Source organism: Lithobates pipiens, unplaced genomic scaffold (assembly GCF_037356315.1).
Source record: "Lithobates pipiens isolate NorthernLeopardFrog02 unplaced genomic scaffold, aLitPip1_a1.2 Scaffold_16, whole genome shotgun sequence".
Classification (NCBI taxonomy): domain Eukaryota; kingdom Metazoa; phylum Chordata; class Amphibia; order Anura; family Ranidae; genus Lithobates; species Lithobates pipiens.
The window spans coordinates 431,689,488-431,712,987 of record NW_027507748.1 but is presented as its reverse complement, the minus strand read 5'-3'; the positions used below and the strand labels follow the sequence as shown (position 1 = coordinate 431,712,987).

The window sequence follows — 23,500 nt, the reverse complement described above, 5'->3', positions numbered from 1 at the left end:
GGAGATTCACTGGAAGTGACGTATATTGGAGATTTTGAGGAGTTGGCTAGTTCGACAACACTGGCATTCCAGGAATGTAACTTTTGCCCCCTTAATGACCAGGCCATGTGTCACTTTAACTGACAATTGCACAACCTTTTTTCTTCACAAATAGAGGTGGTATTTGATCACCTCTGTTGTTTTTTTATTTTTGCACTATAAACAAAAAAAGGCCGACAATTTTGAAAAAAAAAAACAATATTTTTGAATTTTTGCTACAATATCCCCCAAAAAAAATCTTCCTCAGTTTAGGCTGATATATATTCTTCTACATATTTATATTTAATATCTATCTATCTATATATACATATTGGTAAAAAAAAAACTTAATAAGTGTATATTGATTGGTCTACGTAAAAATTATAGCGTCTACAAGATAGGGGATATATTTATCTTTTTTCTTACTAGTAATGGAGGTGTTCAGTGATTTTTAGCGGGACTGCGACATTGCAGCGGACAGATTGGACACTTTTATGGGACCAGTGACATTTATACAGTGATCAGTGTTATAAAAATGCACTGATTACTGTATAAATGTCACTGGCAGGGAAGGGGTTAGTGGACTGACTGGGAGTAGAGAGAGATTGCTGTTCCTAATGAACAGACAATCACTCTGAACCCCTGTCAGAATGGGGATCTATTTTCTTACATTGACAGAACCCCGTTCTGGCTCTCTGTGGAGCGATCGCAGGTGGCCTCGTGCATAGCTTCCCCTGCTGTGGGCGCGCACCCAATGTAGCTGTTAAGGAACGGGAGTACAGCTACGATGATTCACAGGAACGAGCCAACCTGTCGTCATATAATGATGGCAGCTGGTCAGCAAGTGGTTAAAACTGTTAAACCAATGGGTTTAGTTCCAATTTATGATTTATTGCTGCTCAGGGGCTCTGGACTTTGGCAAAATGGCAGCCTCCAGCAAGAAGAGACAGGAGTCCTTTTACAGCATACACTAATTTTGGTATCATAATTATTAATGTGGAATGTATGTTCCTTGCTATACAACATTATTTTATTTTTTTAAGTTGTTTTAGGTAAAGTTCCACGTTAACGTGAGAATTAAGCAATGGCATGACCTCTGATCTGTCAGTTCTCAAATACCTCTAAGCAGAGAACAGTGACTGTCAGGTGCTCTGCACCTCCAGCACTCATTGCTGGAGCTCAAGCCTGCAGAAGGGGCAGATGCAACTAACTTTGACACTCAGTGATAAGCTGAGAGTGGAGCAAGCTGGGTGGATCCCGACACTATAGTCGGAAACCTTCTAAAGCCAAGAGTGGCTCTGCCATGTCAGCCGACAGTGGAATGTAGCCTGCTATACGCTGACTCTGAGTCACAGGAGAGCAAAAGTAAGTGCACCCCGACCCACAGCGGAAGTATTGCCAAAAAAAAGGTTTTGGCTATTCTTCTCTTTCAATCACTCTGACACCTGTAACTGAAAACAGCTGCTGCCAGGAACTCTATACACAGCTCTGTCTAGTTAGGCTCCCACAAGATGGCAACCTGAGTCCTTGATGGCAGACACATTTGTGACCTAAATGGATCGCCATGCACTACATGCCAGCCACATTCCACCGACTACCTCCTATAACTCCGCCCCTCCTCTTATAGGTGGAATGGACGCGTGATCTATCACCCACGTGATCGCCTCACCTAGCCAGCTAGGGCGGCCTCCTGTCAGCTGGGTGTGGTGACGTCACTCGTGTGAGCGCTTCTCTCCGGTCGCACTTTGCTGATGTCAGTGAAGTAACGGCATCTATTTCCATGGTAAAAACCAATGTGTGTGTATTGAGGGAAAGACGGGTGAGTGATGCTGCTGTGTGACCAGAGAGCTGTAGCAGCTGGGCTGCCTATTATTTACTATGGTGTTCAGTCAGTGTGGTTCCCTCATACGGGGAGCGAACATTGTTTACATTCCTTTACATGGTCAGGGTATGTGACATTACATCTATATCACTATGTTGGCTCATCTACAAGAAGCAGCCATTGTTTTAATTCATTTCCTTAAAAAAAGGACCCTGTCATCAGCTTAATGGGGAATTTCACTTTAGTGGGGAAAGTTTTACCCCCCCCCACCCTTTCACAACCAGGCCAAATTTTGCAATATGGCACTGCGTTGTGTTAACTGACAATTGCTTGGTTGTGCAACGCTTCACCAAAATAAAATTCACGTCCCCCCTCACAAATAGAGCTTTCTTTTGGTGGTATTTGATCACCTCCTGCGGTTTTTATTTTTTGCGCTATAAACAAAAAAAAGTCAATTTTGAAAAAAAAACAATATTTTTTACTTTCTGCTATAAAACATATCCAATTAAAAAAAATCAAATTTATTCATCAATTTAGACCAATATGTATTCAGCTACATATTTTTGTAAAAAAAAAAATCCCAATCAACGTATATTGATTGGTTTGCGCAAAAGTTATCGCGTTTACAACTATGGGATATTTTTATGGAGTTACATTTTTTTTTTTACTAGCAATGGCAGCAATCGGTGATTTTTAGCGGGATTGTGGCAGACAAATTGGACACCTGACACTTTTGACAGTTTTTTTTTTTTTATGGGTACCAGTGACATGAATACAGTGATCAGTGCTAAAAATATGCACTCCTACTGTACTAATGACACTGGCAGGGAAGGAGTTAACAGGGGGCGATCAAAGGGTTTTAACTGTGTGCCTAGCTGGTGCTTGCTAACCGTGTGACTCAATGAGGAGACAGAGATCAGTGTTCCTGCATCCCCTGTGTCCAATCTGTGTGAGATCGCACCCCCCCCCCCCAGTTGCTATTGCACGAAATTGTGTATAGGTACGCAGTGCGATTAATCAGACCACACAGGTTTGAACACCTGAATTTGCAGATTTGGTGCGGTTTGAGCCATAAAAAAAGAATAGATCAAACCGCATCACACAGACCTCACATTTGATTTGAATAGAAATATGGTGCAATTCCTATCCAAATCACATGCAGTGCCCTGCACCACATATATGTCAACCCAGCCTTAAAATTACTTACCTGCCTGTCCGCCCTTGTATAGTGAGCCGCACACATGCAGCTCACTGTACAAATTCGGCATCCGGTGCTCGAGACCCAGAAGCTGACCACCTGAAGATGTCAGCGGCAGGGAGCTCCGGGACACAACATCGCTGGAGTCGAGGTGAATATAGTTCCACTTTAATGTAATTTCCTGCTTGTGTGATTTGCTCATTGATTTTCCCAGAAGTCTACACTAAGTCAGACTTTGTGCATCCTCTGCAACAAAATGATCAATTTTGGTGAGATCTCATCACAATTGGTTTTCAGTGGCACTTTCGGACTCCTCTAACCCCTTACAGTCACCTTTTGATATGCTGATCCTCCTACCTGCTGTGTTTTCCAACATTCAGCCCATTCACAATGGAGGAATGGGCTGAATATGAACAGTTGTGATGGCTGAGATTGGTTCGCATTAATCACAAGGTACAGAGGCACTCTGGCTCTGTACATCGTGATTGTGATCTGAGCTGTTTAGTGATCACTGAGATCTCAGCCATTTCACACCTTTTTTATTTTTTTTCTTAATGAAAAATATCTGACACTTCTCGTGTTGCAATTATGCTGAGCAGATAGTTGGTAAAGTTTTGTGTTGTCCTTACAGAACAAAGGCTCCTTTTCTTTTACAGAAGAAATTGCAATCACTTTTAGTGGTAAGCTACATGTTTCTAAATTGTATTCTTTGCATTGGTTTCCATTCTACAATGTAGCTCTTCATGCCTGATTGATGTCACAGTGGGATGTGGAAGGGCCAACCAGAAAGACTTAAAGGAGAATTATCCTATTTTTTTTTCCTGTTCTGTTCCCTATGGGGTAAAATAAATGTAGTACTTGTCCAATGTTGCTATATGCTTCCTTACATTTACATATCAGGTCTGATCTGATATGTTTCTATTTCTGTTTAATGTATGTACCTTGGTTCTCTTTTCACATGCATTAAAGTTACGCAGTGTTCTACTGAAGCCATTTTCAGGATATATATATATATATATATATATATATATATACTGTGGCAGCACACAGGTAAAATCACCTGGTTGTATTCAGGATGGGAAATATGTGTGTCCTAGATTCAGGCTGTATGCAGACTTTTACAATTAGAGGGGAAGAGTTAATGAGCCCAGCTGTAGTAAGTGGGCTCATTAAGACCTCTACAAAAAACCCCAGCATGCATAGGGAGATGCTCCATCCTGGAACCAGTTTTGTGTGTATAGACTGGGGAGTCTGAGATCTGTTCTGTGCGGTGAGTTAACGCCTGTGTGGCAAACCCCTACAATAGAGACAGGGACTGGGGCAGCACAAGGCTGCACCCAGTTGTTAGACAGGGAGTCTACGTGTGTAGTTAGAGGTCAAGCTGACCAGGATTTATTTTCTTGTTTTATTTTGTTTGGCTGTTATATGTATCACTGCATGTAGCCTAAATAAACCGGACCTTTTTGTTTTTTGCACCTACACCGCTGTCTGCTGTGCCTGACTTTGTGTTGTGAACCCATCCAGGGGGTCACACACACCCGCTACCGAGCGAACCCCCTCACAATACATACATATACATCATTTTCTTCATTCAAATAGATCTTTCTATTGGTGGTATCTAATCACTTCTGGGTTTATTTCTTCCTAAAAAACAAAAAAAAAATGCAGTTTTTGAAAAAAAAAAGTTTTTCTTAGTTTCTGTTAGTAAATGAAGTAAATAAGTAATTTTTCTCCTTCACTGATGGGTGCTGATGAGGTGGCACTTATGGGCACTGATTAGGTAGCAATGATGAGGAGGCACAATATGCCGAACTTGTGGGCACAGATAGGGTGGCACTGGTGGGTTGCATTGTTCGGCAGCACTGATAGCCAGCACTGACTGGCATCACTAATGGCCACTAATTGCTGCCACTTGTGGGCACTGGTTGCTGGCACTTGTGGACACTGGTGAGCACTGATTGCTGGCAGTGGTGGGCACTCATTGCTGGCACTGGTGGGCACTTATTGTAATCAGGGCACTGATTATCAGTGTCCTGATTACATTCCTAGATGTCCTCTGCAAGATGCTGCTGATCGGCTCTCCTCTACTCCGGCTCTGTCAGTGTGAAGCGAGGAGCGCCGATCACAGGCATCTCCATGTTTACATATGACCTGCTGTGATTGGCTACAGCCAATTACATTGTTAAAGAGCTGCGGCCACGCGAGATCGGTTGTTTTGGGAAGCCATCGTGTGACGTCCAGCCAGAATGAGAGCCACACCGCCCAGCTGACATTTGACGCTGGGTAAGTGGTTCATTTGGGTACAGCGTCGAATGACCACACAATTGCCAGTTAAAATAACGCAGTGCTGCGTCGCAAAAAATGGCCTGGTAAATATTCTGAAGGTCAAGTGGTTAATCCACATTGATCTTGTGCGCCTGCTATACAAGTACAAAGCAGTGCAGCAATCCCTTTTGCAGTGTGATTTGGTGACTCTTCGTAAACGTACAGATTAGGGAGCAGGGCCAGATGTCTGTGTGAGAGGACTCTTCGGCTGAGAGCTCTGGCTTCCTAGGCTCTTCATCCTAGGCTGCTTAATCTTGCGGATCGCTTCTCGACATTTTGGCTAAGATCAAGTGTAGTATCTGTTCTTTTCAGTTGCCAGGAGGTGGCGCTTGCTTCTGTCCCTGCTCTACGGCGAAGTGGAGCAGGGGTGGCGGCTGCTATGCAAAACCTACTGGCGTGAAGGTAACCTGGAGCGGTTCGTAGCCGAAAGGGAAGCCTTCTGATGGGGATGGAGAACCACTGGTCTGCGCTGAAGTGTCGGGACCCTGGCCTTCTGGCCTGGATTGGGGCAGCTCTAGCTCTGGTCAGTTTTTCGGAAGGGAACGCTGGTTCCCCTTTCTCTCACCGGGGGAACGGCCAGTACTTCCCAAATGTAATTAGGTAGGAGTGATGGGAGTGATGGGAGTGAGGGTGAGGCCTGATGGCAAAGGGCTCTCACTAAGCTCTCAGATCTCCATGCCTTTCTGCCTGGGGTGGGGGCTGCTGTGGCCTGGGCTGTGGGACAGGGATGCTTTTGAAAAGCCTGTGGTGATGTGCCCCTGAAGTGCCAGTTCAGGGGTGCCTTAGACTCGCTGTGAGAAATCACTTTGACGTTTGGCACCATGGTCACTTTACCACAACACACGTTTTTCACACCTGCCTCTTGGGCCCGGCCTTTTGGCTAGGACCAGGGGAAATTTATATTCCTGGCCGGAGGGCCGGCTATTGTATCTCACAATGGTCACTTTCACTCACTCTCCCACTTCCTTCTCCTCACTTTCTTTTTATTTATCCCTTGTTTGTCACTTTTTTGTATTTTTTTTGTTTTGGTGTGTCACATTTTGTCACGTGTGATGAGTAGGGTGTCGGTCCTCGGGCCAACCCTGAAAGGGGGTGGACATAGGCCTTCTGGCTTGGTTCGCCCTCTCAGGGGGTCTCCCTTCGGGGGAGCCACAACCGAGTATTTGGGTGGGTCTGTTTCGACACATCTTCCAGAGAAACGTGGTCGTCTGGTTTCGGCCAGATGGACCTAGTACGATACCTCAGTCCCCGTCTGGAGCCTAAAGCCCCGGGGGATCAGGGTAAGGTCCTTCCTCGTGGAGGACAGTGGTACACCTGTTGCACGTTTTTGTGTTCACTCTTTATGTGTGTGCACTTTTTTTGCCACCCGGTGGAAGTTTTTGGGGGTGTTTTGCACGCCACAGGCTTTTTTAAAAAAAATCTTGCGGATATCCTAGTCCTCTTACTCGGCAAGTTGCTGCCACTGCATCAGGGACCTCTCCCCGATTCAGGCATGTCATCTAAACGGAGATCGAGTAAGAAACAGTCTCCTCCCAAGCTCATTAACTCGCTAGTTGGACTTCATGCCACGTCCATCTTGCCTTCTTCCACGTGGTGGGCTGTGTCCTCTGACTGCCTCACAGAGCTGCAGCTGATCCTTTTGATGGATCACAGCCCTGGAGTACCTATTCCCCTTCGGGTACACACGGCCAGGCCCTCAGGATGGATCTGCCCACTACACCTGATGATGAGTCCTCTACGGCCACCATCCTGGCAGCTATTGTGGCCAGCAGATCCTCTCTGGGGTGCAGAGATTCCCTGACACTGGAATGTGGACTAATCCACAGTGATCTGGAAAAATTTAGGGGGCGGATGTCCGAGGCAGAATCCAGAATTTCTGTGTTGGAGGATTCCTCGATTACCACTTCCCATAGTGTTGCTGACCTGCAACGCACGGTGAGGATGCTCGTGGAACGATCGGAGGACGCTGAGAACAGGCTCCCGGAACAACATTCGGGTGGTCGGCCTGCCTGAAGGGGCTCATCCGGCCACCTTTGCGGAGGATTTCTTCAAGCAAATTCTGCACCTCACCTAAGTCTCTCCTGCATATATCGTGGAATGTGTGCACAGGGTGCCAACTGGGCCTTGCCCATCGGGAGCTCCTGCATGGCCATTCCTGATAAAATTAATTACTGAGACCGGGATCTCATCCTCGTGGCTGCTGGGAAGAATCCACAGCTCAAGTATAAAAATGCCATCCTGCACCTGTTTCCAGATAATTTTTTTCCCCGGAGATCCAACGTCGCAGGCACTCATTCGACGATGTCTGTAAGTGCCTCAGAGAATGGGGGTATTCCTACAGTATGCTGTATCCAAGCAGGCTGCGAGTCGTGCATCAAGGCTCTGTCAAATTCTTTACTACCTCATCGGATGCTACTGACTGGCTGGACTCCATAGGGTGATCGCTTCACATGCAAGTATAATTGTTCCTAACTGTTGATCAGCTTATGGGGGCTTGTTGCCCTCTTTCCACTTAGTATCCGTGTCTTAGTGGTCATAATCTGTTGATGATTATGAGACTGCAAATTACCTTTTGGGACTTGGATAGTATTCTGCGTAAGCTCAGTTTAGGAGCCGGAGGACACTTTATTAGCTGAGCCTCTCTGTTTTGTATGGAGGATTTATTTTTCTCTCCCTCCCTTTCTGGTCAGGGCGCCTCTTGTTTTGTAGCCTTTGACCTGACTGTTTTGGGTTTGTTTTTTTTTTGGATATAAAGTCCCTTGGTGCTGTTTTTGGCTTGTTTAAGCTGTAGGGACAAGGTACTATGTTTATTACACTAGGACTTTATTTTTTATTTTTTTTTGGCTTGGTTTTTCCCTTTTTTACTGTTTCTTTTTTATGCACTACATAGAGAAGCCAGGGGGAAAGTTCTTCTCTATCTTTGTATATGGGTTGAAATTGAATGGTTATCTATAGCACGGCACTTTAAGTGGCAATGTATGACTCCTGACTTGTTTACTGTGGTCAGGCCCCCATCTTGTGACTATTTTTGGTACTGCACCCATGGGTACACGCTTGTCTCCTGGAATGCCAGCAGTTTGAAAACCAAATTTTTAAAAGGGCCTTAGTACTTCAATATCTATGCACCCATTGTCCCCATATTGTTTTTCTTCAAGAGACCCACCTCTTGGGAACTAAAATCTTGGCCCTCAAGTGCCATTGGTTTCAGCAAGCCATACATGCCACTTACTCATCATATGCCAGGAGAGTGATAATTCTCCTGCACAAATCTTTGCCTTATTCTATTTAGGGGGTCTTCACGGATCCAGGGGGGAGATACGTTATAGTGATATTGGAAATTCATGCATACTGCACAGCGTTCGTGAATATGTATATCCCGCCCCCTTTTACTAGTTGACTTCTATACGAACTGCTGGATAAACTGGCCTCATCTGCCCCTGTGAAAATTCTATGGCTGGGGATTTCAATAATATTCTTGATTACACATTATATACTTCTAACCCGCAGCGTGCACATAATCTGGAGCTGGTTGCTTCTGCTGGACTGACGGAAGTATGGGGGTGGAAGAATCCGCGGCTTTAGGAGTTATTCTCACTGGTCTCTGGTACATGCTTCCTCCCCCAGAATTGATCTTGCATTCTCTTCCTCAGATTTGCTGCCAGTGATAATGGAGGCCTCCTATCTTACAGGGGGCTTATCAGATCACTCCCCACTCCAGGTTGTGCTGCGCTTGGCAGATTCCCGCTTCTCAGGTTCTTGGTGGTTATCTCGAGTGGGTATGTGACCTGTTGGTAGATGGTGTAATACAGCTGTCACTACAATCTTATTGGCAAATTAATGAGAGTTCATCCACTACACAATTGATCTGGGATGCCTTCAAGGCGACTGTTAGAGTGGAGTATATTTCAGCCATTAATGCTTCTAGAACCCAGCATAGCCACGACAGAGATTTTTGCAGGAAAAACAGGCTTGCGCTCAGATATGCGCTGACCTCACTGGCAGACCTATGTCCGGCTAGAAGGGATCTCTATTTATACTATAAAGACATGACAAAAAAAGTGAGGACCCGTACTGTCGAACAGGTATTTGAACAAGGGGGTAAGAATGGACGCCTGTTGGTAGTGATTGTGGCTGAGAGCTATGCCTCCACTGTTGTCCCTTGTGTTTATTCGCCTTCTGGAATACTGGTGATTTCTCGGAAGGAAATTCTTACTGCTCTTGTCTCTTTTTTTGCAACACTATAGTCCCCTATCCCATCTTACTTGGGGGAGGATTTGGTGGCACTCTTGGAACCACTCCATCTTCCTACTTTACCTTTTTGGAGGTATCTGAGCTACTGGATGCCTCTTTCAAGGCGGAGGAACTTTCTGCAGAGGTAGGCTCTTTTCCCAACCGTAAGGCACTGGGACCAGATGGGCTGCCGGCTAAGTGGTACAAACCACATTTAGATTTACTCTCACCACGTTTGTTAACCCTTTTATCAGGAGTGTTTGAAGACAGGTCAACTGCCTCCCTCACTATATGAAGCACATATTGTTCTCATAGCCAAGCCTGATAAGGACCCCTTGCACTGCGCTTCATATCGTCCAGTTTAACTATTAAATAGGGATTTCTAAAGCCTCACTGAAATGCTGGCCAACAGACTCGGTTATATCATGTCGGTCATATCACATCCCCGACATGTCGGTTATATCACATTTAGTATTTGAAGACCAGACGGGTTTATGCCCGGTAAGGCCACTGATATTAATTTGAGAAGTGTTTACACTCATCTACATTTGGGCTCTGAGATTACTAAGGTGGAATCTTATTCTTTTTGGATTTTGAAAAAGCCTTTGATTCCATAGACTGAAATTACATGCAGGAAGTACTATGGTGTTTTGGCTTTGGTCCCACATTTCGTGAATGGATTACACTATTATACCATTCTCCAGTTGTGGCGGTCAAATTTAGTGGGATAATTTGGGATTTCTTCCCATTAGCTAGGGGGACATGCTAGGGATGTCCTCTGTCCCCTGGTTTATTTGTCCTACTTATAGAACCCCTGGCTGTAGCCTTATGTGTGTCCTCCAGGATGAATGAGATCCAGGTGGAAGTGTTGGAGGAAAAAATAGCGCTATGTATTCTGATCATATGATACTATTCCTGGGAGATCCGGACCACTCGTTAGCCTCAGTTTAGGTACCTTCTCTCAGTTTTCGGGTTTTAAGGTAAACTGAGGTAAGTCACAAATGTTACCGTTGCTGGTCCCTTCTCCGACCCTGAGGGCCCCCGATGAGCTGCCCACTGCAGTGGGTTGATAAGGTAAAATATTTGGGCTTAATTATCTCAGTAAATTTTGGATTTTATCCCTCTTAATGTTACTCCGTTTATACAAACTCTTAGGTTACGCCAGGCTTGTGTGCGATGCTTATCATTATCTCTGATTGGTAGAATTAATCTGCTCAAAATGAAATTTCTCCCCTTATTTCTGTATATTTTTAGAAATTCTCCAGTTTGGATACCCAAGCATATTTTCCTCTGATGTGGGGGGACACCGCGTGTTAGATTACATGTATTGCAACAGCCCTGGAAGGAAGGGGGGTTGGAGGTACCCAATTTTGCCATATATTTCTTAGTGGTGCAGTTGGTATTTGCACATAGGTGGTTGCCTCAACCAGGTGAAGATGCTGCAGTAACTCTAGAAGTTGGAGTGGTAGGATCTTATGAGGGATTATCTTCTTTGCTATATGCGGGCTCCCTATCCCCCTACGGGGTCAATGCGGTCAGTATCCTGAGTGTGGGATTTGGCTGGAGGTTCTGCACTTCGGAGCGGGGTGGTGTCGCCACATACTACCCTCTAGCATAATCCTCGGCTGTCTCATTTTTTTTCTCATATTCGGATCCAGTCACGGACCAGATATGGGGTAAAAACAGTAGGCACAGTGGTCGGAAATGGCATGTTGTTGACATTCGATGAGCTTAAAAGTAGATATCGCTTCCCCAACTCACACTTTGTTCCGTTTTCTCCAGTTTAGGCATGGTTTTTTTTCTGCCCAGTTTGGGTCTTACAATCTGGAGGTGCGGGTTGGGGACCTGGAGTTGCTGTTCAGAGCTAAAGATCTACCTAAAGCCCTGTCTATTATTTATAAGGAAGTATTGAAAGATGCTACCATGGTTTTGGCCTCCTGTCGTGCTGCATGGTTGACGGATTTCCCACAGCTGGACATTGATGATTGGGACGATGTATGAAGCGCCTCTTGTTTGCTAGATTGGTGTCAGCACATGATCACTTGATGCAGTTCAAGTTTCATCATAGGATATACTACACTCCTGCTAAACTAGCGAGGATTTTCCCTGCTCATCCTTTCAAACTGTTGGAGGTGCGATGCCCCTGGTGCAGATTTTCTGCACATTTTTTGGCATTGTCCACACATCCGGCAGTTATTTTATTATTTTTAATTTTTATTATTATGTCCTGGAAGAAGCTGACGACCCCACCATAATGGCCTGGAAGGCATTGATAAATAAGGCTTTGCCATTGTATGAAGCCACATATCTAAACAGAGGGGTACCTGATATGTTTAAAAATAATTATGAGGTGGTTGGATAGAAAATAGCTCCACAGCTCCTTTGTAGCAAGATGCTGGGTCTATGTGGGTCTTGATGGGCGCTTTGATATCTCTTTAATTCTTCTTTCTTTATTATTTGCTCTAGGAAGATTGCTGCTTTCATTTCTCTCGACTATATTGTACGCTGGTGCTGTTGAATTGGTAGTGCTGAATGTTTAATACGTGTTTTTTTTTTTTTTTTTTCCTAACTTTTATTTGAAAAACTTCTAATAAAAAGAATTGCACAGGTAGGAGCACACATGAAAGAACCATTTCAGGCAGGAACAAGAAAATAAAAAATTTAATTTAGGTTAGCAGATGTATAGGTTGGCACGGATATAGCTAGCTTTAGCATCAAAGATGATTTTTTGATTCCTCGGATTGGACTAGGATAAAACGGACACAGAAGAAGGGTGGGGTACCATTGCAATTATTACTTTCTGTCGGTGGTCTTTATTCTAGTCTTTCAGTCTGATTTATACAAAGTATGCCATATTATAATGATCCTATTGTGATTTGTTCTGACCTTTTACAGGTTTTCTGGATTTTTAGATGGCAGAGTCAAGGATGCTTGCATCACCAACAACACCTTCAGCTGCGACTGTCAGTGACAAGAAGCATTACAACAAAGCCCTCAAGGAGTTGCTGGGAATAATACAGAATTCTAAATGGTAAAAAAAAAATTTAAGCGTAAATCTACTACTTAGTATATTGTTGCAAAAAAAAAAAAAAAGAAGTAAAATCTTAAACCATTAAGGCCTCCTTCACACCTTACTGTTTGGATATGTTAACGTGCCTTTTAATACAGCCAATTCACTTGAATAGACTGGCAATGCACCAGAATGCACAAAAAATTTCGCCTGCACTATTTTTCTTACATAGCGCCCATGTGGTACAACACTAGTAGGTAGTTAAGCTTTTTTGCAATCTATTTCTAATTTATGTGGTTTATTGAAAAACCAAAGTGTGAATCTGGCCTGATCATGTGACCTTCTTTTCTGTGCAGTCTCAGCCCTGGTTTACAGTGGTGCGGCTTTGAAATTGCACTACTTCAGCGCGATTTCAAAGCTGCACATCAGTGCAATATGCACTGCCTATTATCATTCTGGCTTGTGACTTTATTTAACAGAAGTCTATGCAAAGCCACAATTAAATCTATAAAAAGTAGTGCAGGAACCTTTTTCATAATCGCTGCGACATGATTCGTGGCGATATAAACTGTTCCATTGTCAGCAATGGTTTGTGTCATGCGATTTGGAACTGTCAAATTGCATGACAAGTCAGACCGGTGTGAATAAGAGGTAATGGAATATAGTTGAAAGTAGTTACATTGGCTGAACTCCAGGATGGTGACTAAATCTTTACAATCACATTTGCTTGTCTTCTCAACTGAACTGTCAAACTATCAAATGTCTGGTGTCATAGCTGATCACATGTGATCACTAAGATGGCAGCTTCCTTGGCTGTAAAAGAAAGGAGGGTTAAGTTACACTTTTGTTCTTTTGAGTAAAATGTTACACCTTTTTTTTTTTTTTTATCTTTTTTAAAAGCTGGCCTTGTGATGTCATCTCATTTATATGGAATATTGATCAATGCCTGTGCTCCAGAAGGAGGTATCTCAGAAGTGGCAATGTCACATCCTATTAATGTTCATCGCAGCTCACTAAGACTACAAATCCCATCATTCCCTGGGATTTCATTACTGAATGGGAGGCCATATTGGCCGGACTGTGAATGTTTGTGTGGAAGACCAGAAGTGTGCTTCTGACCGGCCACCCATATTGTCTATCAAGCTACACCATGCAGTAAGCAGTTCAGGCTCCTGGGTCGGCCCAATACAGCAAGTGGCAATATAGTTATGTTACCGCTTGCTTTGCAAAGATGTACAGTGGGGAATATCCAAGACTGGTGGCCAGGGGGATAAGAATTTGAAGGACAGAGGGCCTTTCTGTGCTGCAGGAGGATTGTGCTCTCTTAAAAAGAAATTCTTTAAAGGCATGGAAGCACCTGTATACATATCTCATGAAATTTCTGCCTAGAGTTCAGCTTTAATTATATGTCAGCATATTTTTTTTTTCGTGAGTTTTCCCATGGAGCTTTTATGTGGAAACATCTATAAATTTGCTTTTGAACTTTCTTAGGGCTTGTTTACATTTCTGATCTGGGGGTAAAACCCTGTGGTTGAGCCATGTTATTGCCACTCAACACCGCCCCCTTTTTCAGCTGAGACAGCAACTGGGGTGTACACATGCGGTGATCGCTGCAGTAATTATACCCCATTGCACTCGGCGGGCATACCAACTGCCTCACAAACACACACAATGCTTGGGGTTGCGGCATGGTTGTCCGGTATTTAGGGGGATAAAACAGGCTGTGGGGAGGTGATACAATACCTCCTCACTGCCTGGCTGTTGTTCCCTGGAGAGCAATCTGTATGCAGATAGTGCTTCAAACTGCAGGGCAGATGTAAACAAGGCCTTCGTGTCTTTTGTATCCACAGAAAGTCTGTGTAGGATCTATTCTTATGGCTAGAAATAGCCTGGGCTCCACTGTATACTAATTCTTTTGGTTCTGATAGGATCGATTACGAATATGATTTCAGTCAGATGGATATACCAGACCAGAGTGATGACGACGTTTGTCCTATTCAGGATTATAATACACATCTGTACACAGAGACAGGTAAATACAGTACTGGTTCAGCTTTTAACACTAACATGGCTTTCTACAGCTAAACATCGAAATGTTAACCACGTTAATTAATTGCCAAAGATATGTGATTCTCTTCAGCCAGTTGTGATTTGTAACCTTTTCCAAATTTATCCAGAACTAGCCAAAATAAGCTTTATCTGGAGTTCTGCTTCAAAGTAAAATCTGCCATTTCTTTCCAGTGGTTTTCCCCTGTAAAGTGCACTCACATTTTTAAATCTGGTTTATCTGTTTAATGTGTGAAAGTATTTTTAAAACTGGTGAAATGCCATGCAATTGTTGCAGCTATATACCGTATATACTCGAGTATAAGCCGAGATTTTCAGCCTCTTTTTTGAGGCTGAAAGTGCCCCCCTCGGCTTATACTCGAGTCATCGCTGTCTGCCCGCTCGATCAGCGTGTCGAGCAGACAGACAGCGGCCATTCTATTCAAAAGCCGCGCCTCCGGCTCCGCCTTCGCCTGTGATAGGCGGAACACTGAATTTCCCAGCAGCCTGTGTTCCGCCTATCACGGACGTCGTATCATCCTCGTACTACGGACGAGGATGATACGACGTCTGTGATAGGCGGAACACAGGCTGCTGGGAAATTCAGTGTTCCGCCTATCACAGGCGAAGGCGGCGGCGCAGCTTTTGAACTTTACAATGGCCGCCGACGAAGAGGGCACGGGACGGCACGGCACGGGACGGGACGGGGGCAAGGCACGACACGGGACGGATGCAAGGAGGCAAGGCACGGCACGGGACGGAGGCAAGGAGGCAAGGCACGGGACGGAGGCTCGGGAAAAAGGTAGGCTGGACACACACACACACACACACACACACACACACACACACACACACACACACACACACACACACACACACACACACACACACACACACACACACACACACACACACACACATGGATGGAGACACACACAGGGATGGATGGATGGATGGAGACACACACACACAGGGATGGATGGATGGAGACACACACACACAGGGATGGATGGATGGATGGATGGAGACACACACACACAGGGATGGATGGATGGATGGACACACACACACACACAGGGATGGATGGACGGACACACAGGGATGGACGGACACACAGGGATGGACGGACACACAGGGATGGACGGACACACAGGGATGGACGGACACACACACAGGGATGGACAGCCATGTCTCACCCTCGGCTTATACACGAGTCAATAAGTTTGCCAGTTTTTTTGGGGGTAAATTGGGGGCCTCGGCTTATATTCGGGTCGGCCTATACTCGAGTATATACGGTAACTAAAAAAATGTGGGCATACTATTGTGAGGGAGAGGGGGCCATAGTAATTTATAGCTAAACATGCCGATTTTAACATCAAAATTGCCTCATAGTTAAACAGCACTGTATTTGTTTCAAAGCTTTCCATGATAAGCCACATTTAAATTACTTATAACATGGCAAATTATATATGAAGTCAAATCTGTTAAGCCATATGCAATAATAAAGGAATTATGCATAAATATGTCATGTGGCATATGTAAAGAGTAGATTCTGGCAAGAGTAGCATGCTTAGCACTGGTGACATTAAATGCAAGGGTAGGCTTAAACAAACACCAAAGCCATCCTTTTCTCTGGCTTTGTCCAGAGTAGCCCACAAGTGAGACAAATTTACCCTTCCACCTGTTACCCTTTGGGTTCATTGAACCCTATCAGCAGCTCTCTTGAAGTGTAGAGCAGCGTTTGTGCCTATTGTCAAATGCAATGAAAAGCATCAGAATATGATTTAACCTGTTCAGCTAAATTAATAAAAAGGATGACAGGTCCCACTGATAAAAAGTAGATCAAACAACCTAAACTTGTTTAATTTAGAAAAAGATGAACTGGAGATCTAATTAAAAGATATAAATAGTAGTTAAAGGCCAATAAACAGAAAATAACTTTTGCTTTTTAACCCAAAGGCTGTACTAGGAAAAGGGACATAAGTAGGTTGTATAGGAAAGAAAATGTCTACACCCATACAAGAAAGGATTCTTTACAGTAAATGTGATTAGCTGTGGAATGACTAATACTATAAATCAATTAATTTAAAAATAGATTTGATGAGTATCATTACAATTATTATTATTATTATTATTATTTTTATTATTATTATTATTATTAACCACTTCAATACAGGGCACTTAAACACCTTCCTGCCCAGACCAATTTTGAGCCTTCAGCGCTGTCGCACTTTGAATGACAATTGCGCGGTCATGCTACACTGTACCCAAATGAAATTTTTATCATTTTTTTCCCACAAATAGAGCTTTCTTTTGGTGGTATTTGATCACCTCTACGGTTTTTATTTTTTGCGCTACAAATAAAAAAATACCGAAAATTTTGAAAAAAAAAATGTTTTTTTTTGTTTCAGTTTCAAAACTTTTTAAATAAGTACGTTTTCTCCTTCACTGATGGGCACTGATGGGGCTACACTGATGGGCACTGATAAGGTGGCACTGATGGGCACCAATGTGGCACCAATGAAGTGGCACTGATAGGCGGCACTGATGAGCGACACGGATGAGCGACACGGATGGGCGACACGCATGGGCGACACGGACGGACACTGATAGGTGGCACAAATTGGCACTGATAGCTGGCACGGATGGGCGGCACGGATGGGCATGGATAGGCGGCACAGGTGGGCATGGATAGGCGGCACAGGTGGGCATAGATAGGCGGCACAGGTGGGCATAGATAGGCGGCACAGGTGGGCACTCATAGGCGGCACAGGTGGGCACTCATAGGCGGCACAGGTGGGCACTCATAGGCGGCACAGGTGGGCACTCAGGCGGCACAGGTGGGCACTCATAGGCAGCACAGGTGGGCACTCATAGGCGGCATCGGTGTTATAGTAATGGATGCCAATCAGTGCCAAACAATAATGCATGCCAATCAGTGATGCCCATTGTGGCCACTGATTGGCATCCATTATGGGCACTGATTGGCACCCATTGTGCTGACTGGCACCCTGGTGGTCTAGGGAGGATTATGGATTTTTATTACCTTTTCCCTGGTGGTCTAGTGGTGTCCCTGGTGGTCCAGTGTGGGCATCCTCGGGGGGGCTGTGCTGATAATCGATCAGCACAGACCCCCCCCTGTCAGAGGAGCAGCCGATCGGCTCTCCTCTACTCGCGTCTGACAGACGCGAGTGAGGGAAAGCCGATCACCGGCTCTTCCCATTTACACTGTGATCAGCCGTGATTGGACACGGCTGATCACATGGTAAAGAGTCTCCGTTGGAGACTCTTTACCGAGATCGTAGTTGCCGGGTGTCAGACTGACACCCCGCAACAACGATCGCCGCGATGCGCGCCCCCGGGGGCGCGCAGCGGCTCATTATCCTAATCACGTCATATGACGTGAGGTTAGGATAATGAAACCACTTTGCCGCCGTCAATTTGTAATAGGGCGGGCGGCAAGTGGTTAATAAGTAAACACTGTCATTTTGCCTATACAGGTGAAAGTGGCGCTGCTATAGGCATCCCTCAATCACTATATGCTCAACTTACCTGCATTTCTTTGCAGTTCTTTGCAGTTTATTGTTCATGTGCACTTCTGGGTATGGGAGAGCATGTGAACTTCTTCCCTTTGACAGTACCTGAACCTAGCAACCTATCAGTTGTCAAAATAGCCAAATGTATCATTGGCTGAAAAAGAGCAAACATCTGTAAGGCCGCGTACACACGCGGGGACTGTTCGCCCAACTTTGTCCGTCAAACAGTTTCGGCAAACAGTCCGCTCAAAATTAGCATGGACGGACATGGCCACACACGACGGACGAACAGTTTGCTGAAACCGTGCGCGATGACGTGAACGGCACGTACGACGGGACGAAAAATACGACGTCCTATACACTGCATTATAACTTTCGGCGTGAAAATCCTTTCTGAGCATGCGCGCAACTTTGTTTGACGAACAAGCCTACACACGCGGGGACTGTCCGCTGAAACAAGGTTTCAGCGGACAGTTTTTCGGAATTTCCGAAAAACCTTGTTCAGCGGACTGTTCGCTGAAACTGTCCGCTGAAAGCCCACACACGAGCGGACTGTCCGCTGAAACTTGGTTTCAGTGGACAGTTTCAGCGAACAGTCCCCGCGTGTGTACGCGGCCTAAGGGAGTACAGGTAAGGCAGGCCTTGGCAGAGATGCCGCCTTGCATTGGTTGCCTCTCCTCCAAACACAACTCTCTGTTGCATTAGGCAAAGAAACTCTGTGACATACTACATAATCAATAGGGATGTCGGCCATTGTGTGTGCGCAATAATTGCAGGGTATAGCAGATGGTAAACAGCAATATTCACTTTATATACTGTAATAATATAAATAAAGCTTTTTAAGGGGGTTTTCTGGTTTGCGATTTGCAGAGTGATATAACTTAAAACATCTTTTTTCTGTACACAGCAGAAAATTGATATCATATTCATTGCATTTTTCTCAAAGCAGAGTTCCGGCCACCATAATTTTTTTCTTTTTTACAGGCATCCCCTCCCACTGCATTAATAATACACATATATGTATATGTGTATATGCTAGTGGATAGTATTTTTTTTTTTACTTATGATTTATCTGATCCTCTTCTGGCCTTTACCGTGATGAGTGTGGGCATATGAAGCCCACTCTCAACCTCTTCCTGGATAACATATCGAGAGGTGCATGCTGGGTAACCAGCATGCACTTCTCAATATCGCGCATGCGCGATGCTCTAACGGCTGTAGCGCCAATTGTTTATCAAGTTGCCATAACAACGGGTGGCAACGGAGGAAAGTCCCACCCCGTTATGGCAACCTAGATAGATCCGCCTTAAATCGTGTCATTTCCTGTCGGGAAATAACGCAATTTTTGACACACTCCCGTCCACTGACTCCTGAGAAATGATGACTCACATTTCCCAGATGCACAGACAAGGGAGGAAGTGATCAGAGGGGCTGCAGAGCCGGAGGTGGCAGATTAGAAGCCACCACCTAGCAACAGGGCACTTCGGGTAAGTAAAAAAAAGTTTAAGTCCAAATGTTTGTCATTATTGATCAAGGACTGGGAAAATTTAAAAAATGTCAGGGTGGAACTCCGCTTTAAGAAAAGGCAAATACACAGTAAATCAAAAACCTACATATATGCATTATATGTCTATTGTAGCACCAATTTACTAAAAGAGTAAATTACAGTAAAGTAAAGTTAGTAAATTAAGAGAAAATTACATTTTTTTCCTATTCCTCTGTACACGATTTGCTGTTTACAGGGAAAAGGGGTTTACCGTATATACTCGAGTATAAGCCGAGATTTTCAGCCTCTTTTTTGAGGCTGAAAGTGCCCCCCTCGGCTTATACTCGAGTCATCGCTGTCTGCCCGCTCGATCAGCGTGTCGAGCAGACAGACAGCGGCCATTCTGATTCAAAAGCCGCGCCTCCGGCTCCGCCTTCGCCTGTGATAGGCGGAACACTGAATTTCCCAGCAGCCTGTGTTCCGCCTATCACGGGCATCTTCTCATCCTCGTACTACGGACGAGGATGATACGACGTCCGTGATAGGCGGAACACAGGCTGCTGGGAAATTCAGTGTTCCGCCTATCACAGGCGAAGGAGGAGGCGCGGCTTTTGAATTTTACAATGGCCGCCGACGAAGAGGGCACGGGACGGAGGCAAGGCAAGGCACGGCACGGGACGGGACGGGACGGGACGGGACGAAGGCAAGGCACGACACGGGACGGAGGCTCGGGACAAAGGCTCGGGACACAGGTAGGCTGGACACACACACACACACACACACACACACACACACACACACACACACACACACACACACACACACACACACACACACACACACACGGATGGAGACACACACACACGGATGGATGGATGGATGGATGGAGACACACACACACACAGGGATGGATGGATACACACACACACAGGGATGGATGGATGGATGGATGGAGACACACACACACAGGGATGGATGGATGGATGGATGGATGGATGGAGACACACACACACAGGGATGGATGGATGGATGGAGACACACACACACACAGGGATGGATGGATGGATGGACACACACACACACAGGGATGGATGGACGGACACACAGGGATGGACGGACACACAGGGATGGACGGACACACAGGGATGGACGGACACACACACAGGGATGGACAGGCATGTCTCACCCTCGGCTTATACACGAGTCAATAAGTTTGCCAGTTTTTTTGGGGGTAAATTGGGGGCCTCGGCTTATATTCGGGTCGGCCTATACTCGAGTATATACGGTAAATGCTTTGTAATATTCGTCTTCCCCTTCTTTTTTTTTTTTTTTTTTTTTTTTTTCTTATAGCGATTTGTCTTTGAGAGCCTTTATGATGTTTATTTTACAGATGTGACATTGCCTTCTCATCTGGTAGCCAACACATGTATTGAGCCATCTCTGGATACTAACAGCCCTCTTGCTAATAAACTCAATCTGAGAAGACCACGCAACAGTTCCTTAAAGGTCCCAAGTATTTTATCTTCGGAGGTTCGTGATATTTATGAAGAGTTGTCAGAAATCTACCAGAAATTGCAGGTAAGCTATAGTCGTTTTTTAATTTATATCACTATACGCAAAACCAACATGTAGGAAACACCCGTTTTCCATTTTCTTATGTTTATCCCTTTAAAGACTAACAAATACAGAAATTTACCTGTTGGAATGCACTCCACTGCTGAGTCCTGTTGTAGGCTGACAACCCAGTATTTTTTTTTTTTTTTTTACTTGAGTGTTTTCAGCCCTGCCAAGTTTCCTTTTGCCAAAGTAATCAGACCCAACCACTCTCCCATCTTTACATAACATTAAAGGCTAATCATTCTATAGGCCTAAGATAAGGACTGCGAGGATGGTCTTTGAAATAGTACAGGAAGTAAGTACTGAACAAAGGACAACTCTGAATTTCTGACATGATCAACAGGTATTTTGGGCACGTATCAAACAGATGTAACACCATGCTTTCATATAATGGTTTTGGTATATTTATAGCTGATATTTGTTTATTTATTTTTTGGAATAGAGCATCAAACGAATTTGTTATCTATAATGAATGTGCATCCTATTACCTGTCAATGGCTGCTTCTGGTAAAAATCTCCTGTTCATTGTCTCCTTTAGAATTGTTTAAAGGTTAACATCAATGACGTTTGTGCATATTACTATTCTTCCACAATGCATCACATTCTGTAAATGGAGGAGGAGCAGTTGACTAGGAGAATCTCCTCCATCTCAGTTCATCAAGGCAGGGGGGGAATGGATTAACTTTTCTTAGTACCAGCAGCTTCTATTCACAGCCACTCAGATCAGTATCCAGCAGCTCTGAAGGGGGTACTGAATGGAAGTTTTTTTAACAGCAGTATCTGGAGGTAATGTGATGCACACTATTACACATAACTTACGTGTTATTGTATCTCTCCAAAATTAAAAAATTACATTGAGCTTTAGCAAACCAAAAGAGAGCAAATAATGCTGCGTACACACAATCGGAAATGCCGCCAGCAAAACTCAGATGAGAGCTTTTTGTTGGAAAATGTGACCGTGTGTATGCTCCATCAGTCTTTTACTGGTGGAATTCTAGCCAGCAAAAGATTGAGAGCATGCTCTGTATTTTGCGGTCGGGAAAAGTTCCTATCCAAAAATGTGATTGCCTGTATGCAATTCAGACATGCAAAAAATCATGCATGCTCGAAAACAATTTGACGCATGCTCGGAAGCATTTCTTGGCTCATTGTAGTGTTGTACATCACCTCGTGTTTGACGGTGGAAAGTTCAGAGAACTTTTATGTGACCATGTGTATGCAAGACAAGCTTGAGTGGAATTCTGCCAGAAAAACCATCCAAGATTTTTCGGACGGAAATTCCGCTCATGTGTACGCGGCATAAGAGATGTTCGTCGTTAGAATTTAAATACACGCCACGTGCTACTTTTACAAGGTAAAAGCTGAAATAACAAAAGCATTTGGTGCTCATAAGATGAATCTATATCATTTGTGGCTCTTAGGGATGGAGTTCAGTTTTAAGGTGGAAGGGCCTTTGAGACTTCACATACGCTGTGCAACCAATGAGCTTCTAGTTTTTATTTTCAAAGCTTTAAGAGGTGGTAAACCTCCTTTTGTAAGTTGTACCTAAAGAGTAAGCCTATAATAAGGCTTACCTATAGGTACTGTAAATATCTCCTAAACGTGCTCCATGGGAGTGATGTCACGCGGCTCCGCCCAGTCACAGAGCCGGAGTCCGTGGGCCCCCGGAAGGAAGATGGGCAAAGATGGATGCAGCCTGCAATTGTGAAATGCAGGCTTTATTTGCAAGTAAGTGTCAAGCCAATTGAGTGTGCAGTTCGACATTTGGTCTGAGGTGCAGGGGTGCCGGTGACACTTGGAGCCACTCGGAGAGTCTCTGAGCGGGGGCAGACTGACCATTCGGGCTCTTGGGTACTGCCTGAGGGCCCCATGCCACTAAGGGTATGCGATGCATTCTAGCAAATTATGCCTTTACTTTGCAGGGAAGAAGAAAGGAAGAAAAACACACCAGGGTTTACTTCCTCTTTAAGTGAAAAGGCTGAAGTTAGAAGCTAAATGCTGGTTACTATTCACAGCTGCTCCAGATTCTGCCGGCTCTAGTTTTAGTAATCCCCTCCCACCCCATCTTATTTGCTTTTGGAAGTAATACAATAAGGGTTTATGTTAAAGTCGCACCTACTCGGTCAGTTTAAAAAAAACAGATGGTGTATACATATGAAATCGTATATCAAAAACCTAGTGCACTAGCCAGCTGCTAGTAAGCATAAGCTGC

The 23,500-nt window shown here is 44.5% G+C and overlaps 1 protein-coding gene across 3 annotated transcripts in view; it reads left to right on the top strand.

Annotated features, from left to right (window-relative positions):
• Window positions 1-1,669: 1,669 nt before the first annotated feature.
• The window catches only part of CCDC138 (coiled-coil domain containing 138), a 92,821-nt gene continuing 70,990 nt past the window's right edge, over window positions 1,670-23,500 (top strand). Inside the window, exons 1-4 of one of the 3 annotated variants that reach the window (XM_077482608.1) lie at window positions 1,670-1,801; window positions 12,489-12,624; window positions 14,532-14,635; window positions 21,062-21,249. In XM_077482608.1, coding sequence (XP_077338734.1) covers window positions 12,506-12,624; window positions 14,532-14,635; window positions 21,062-21,249 — 411 coding nt within the window. In that variant the 5' untranslated portion in view covers window positions 1,670-1,801; window positions 12,489-12,505. Of the gene's footprint in view, window positions 1,838-3,691; window positions 3,719-12,488; window positions 12,625-14,531; window positions 14,636-21,061; window positions 21,250-23,500 lie in introns of those variants that run through there. The other 2 variants (XM_077482607.1, XM_077482609.1) reach the window with 2 other exon arrangements.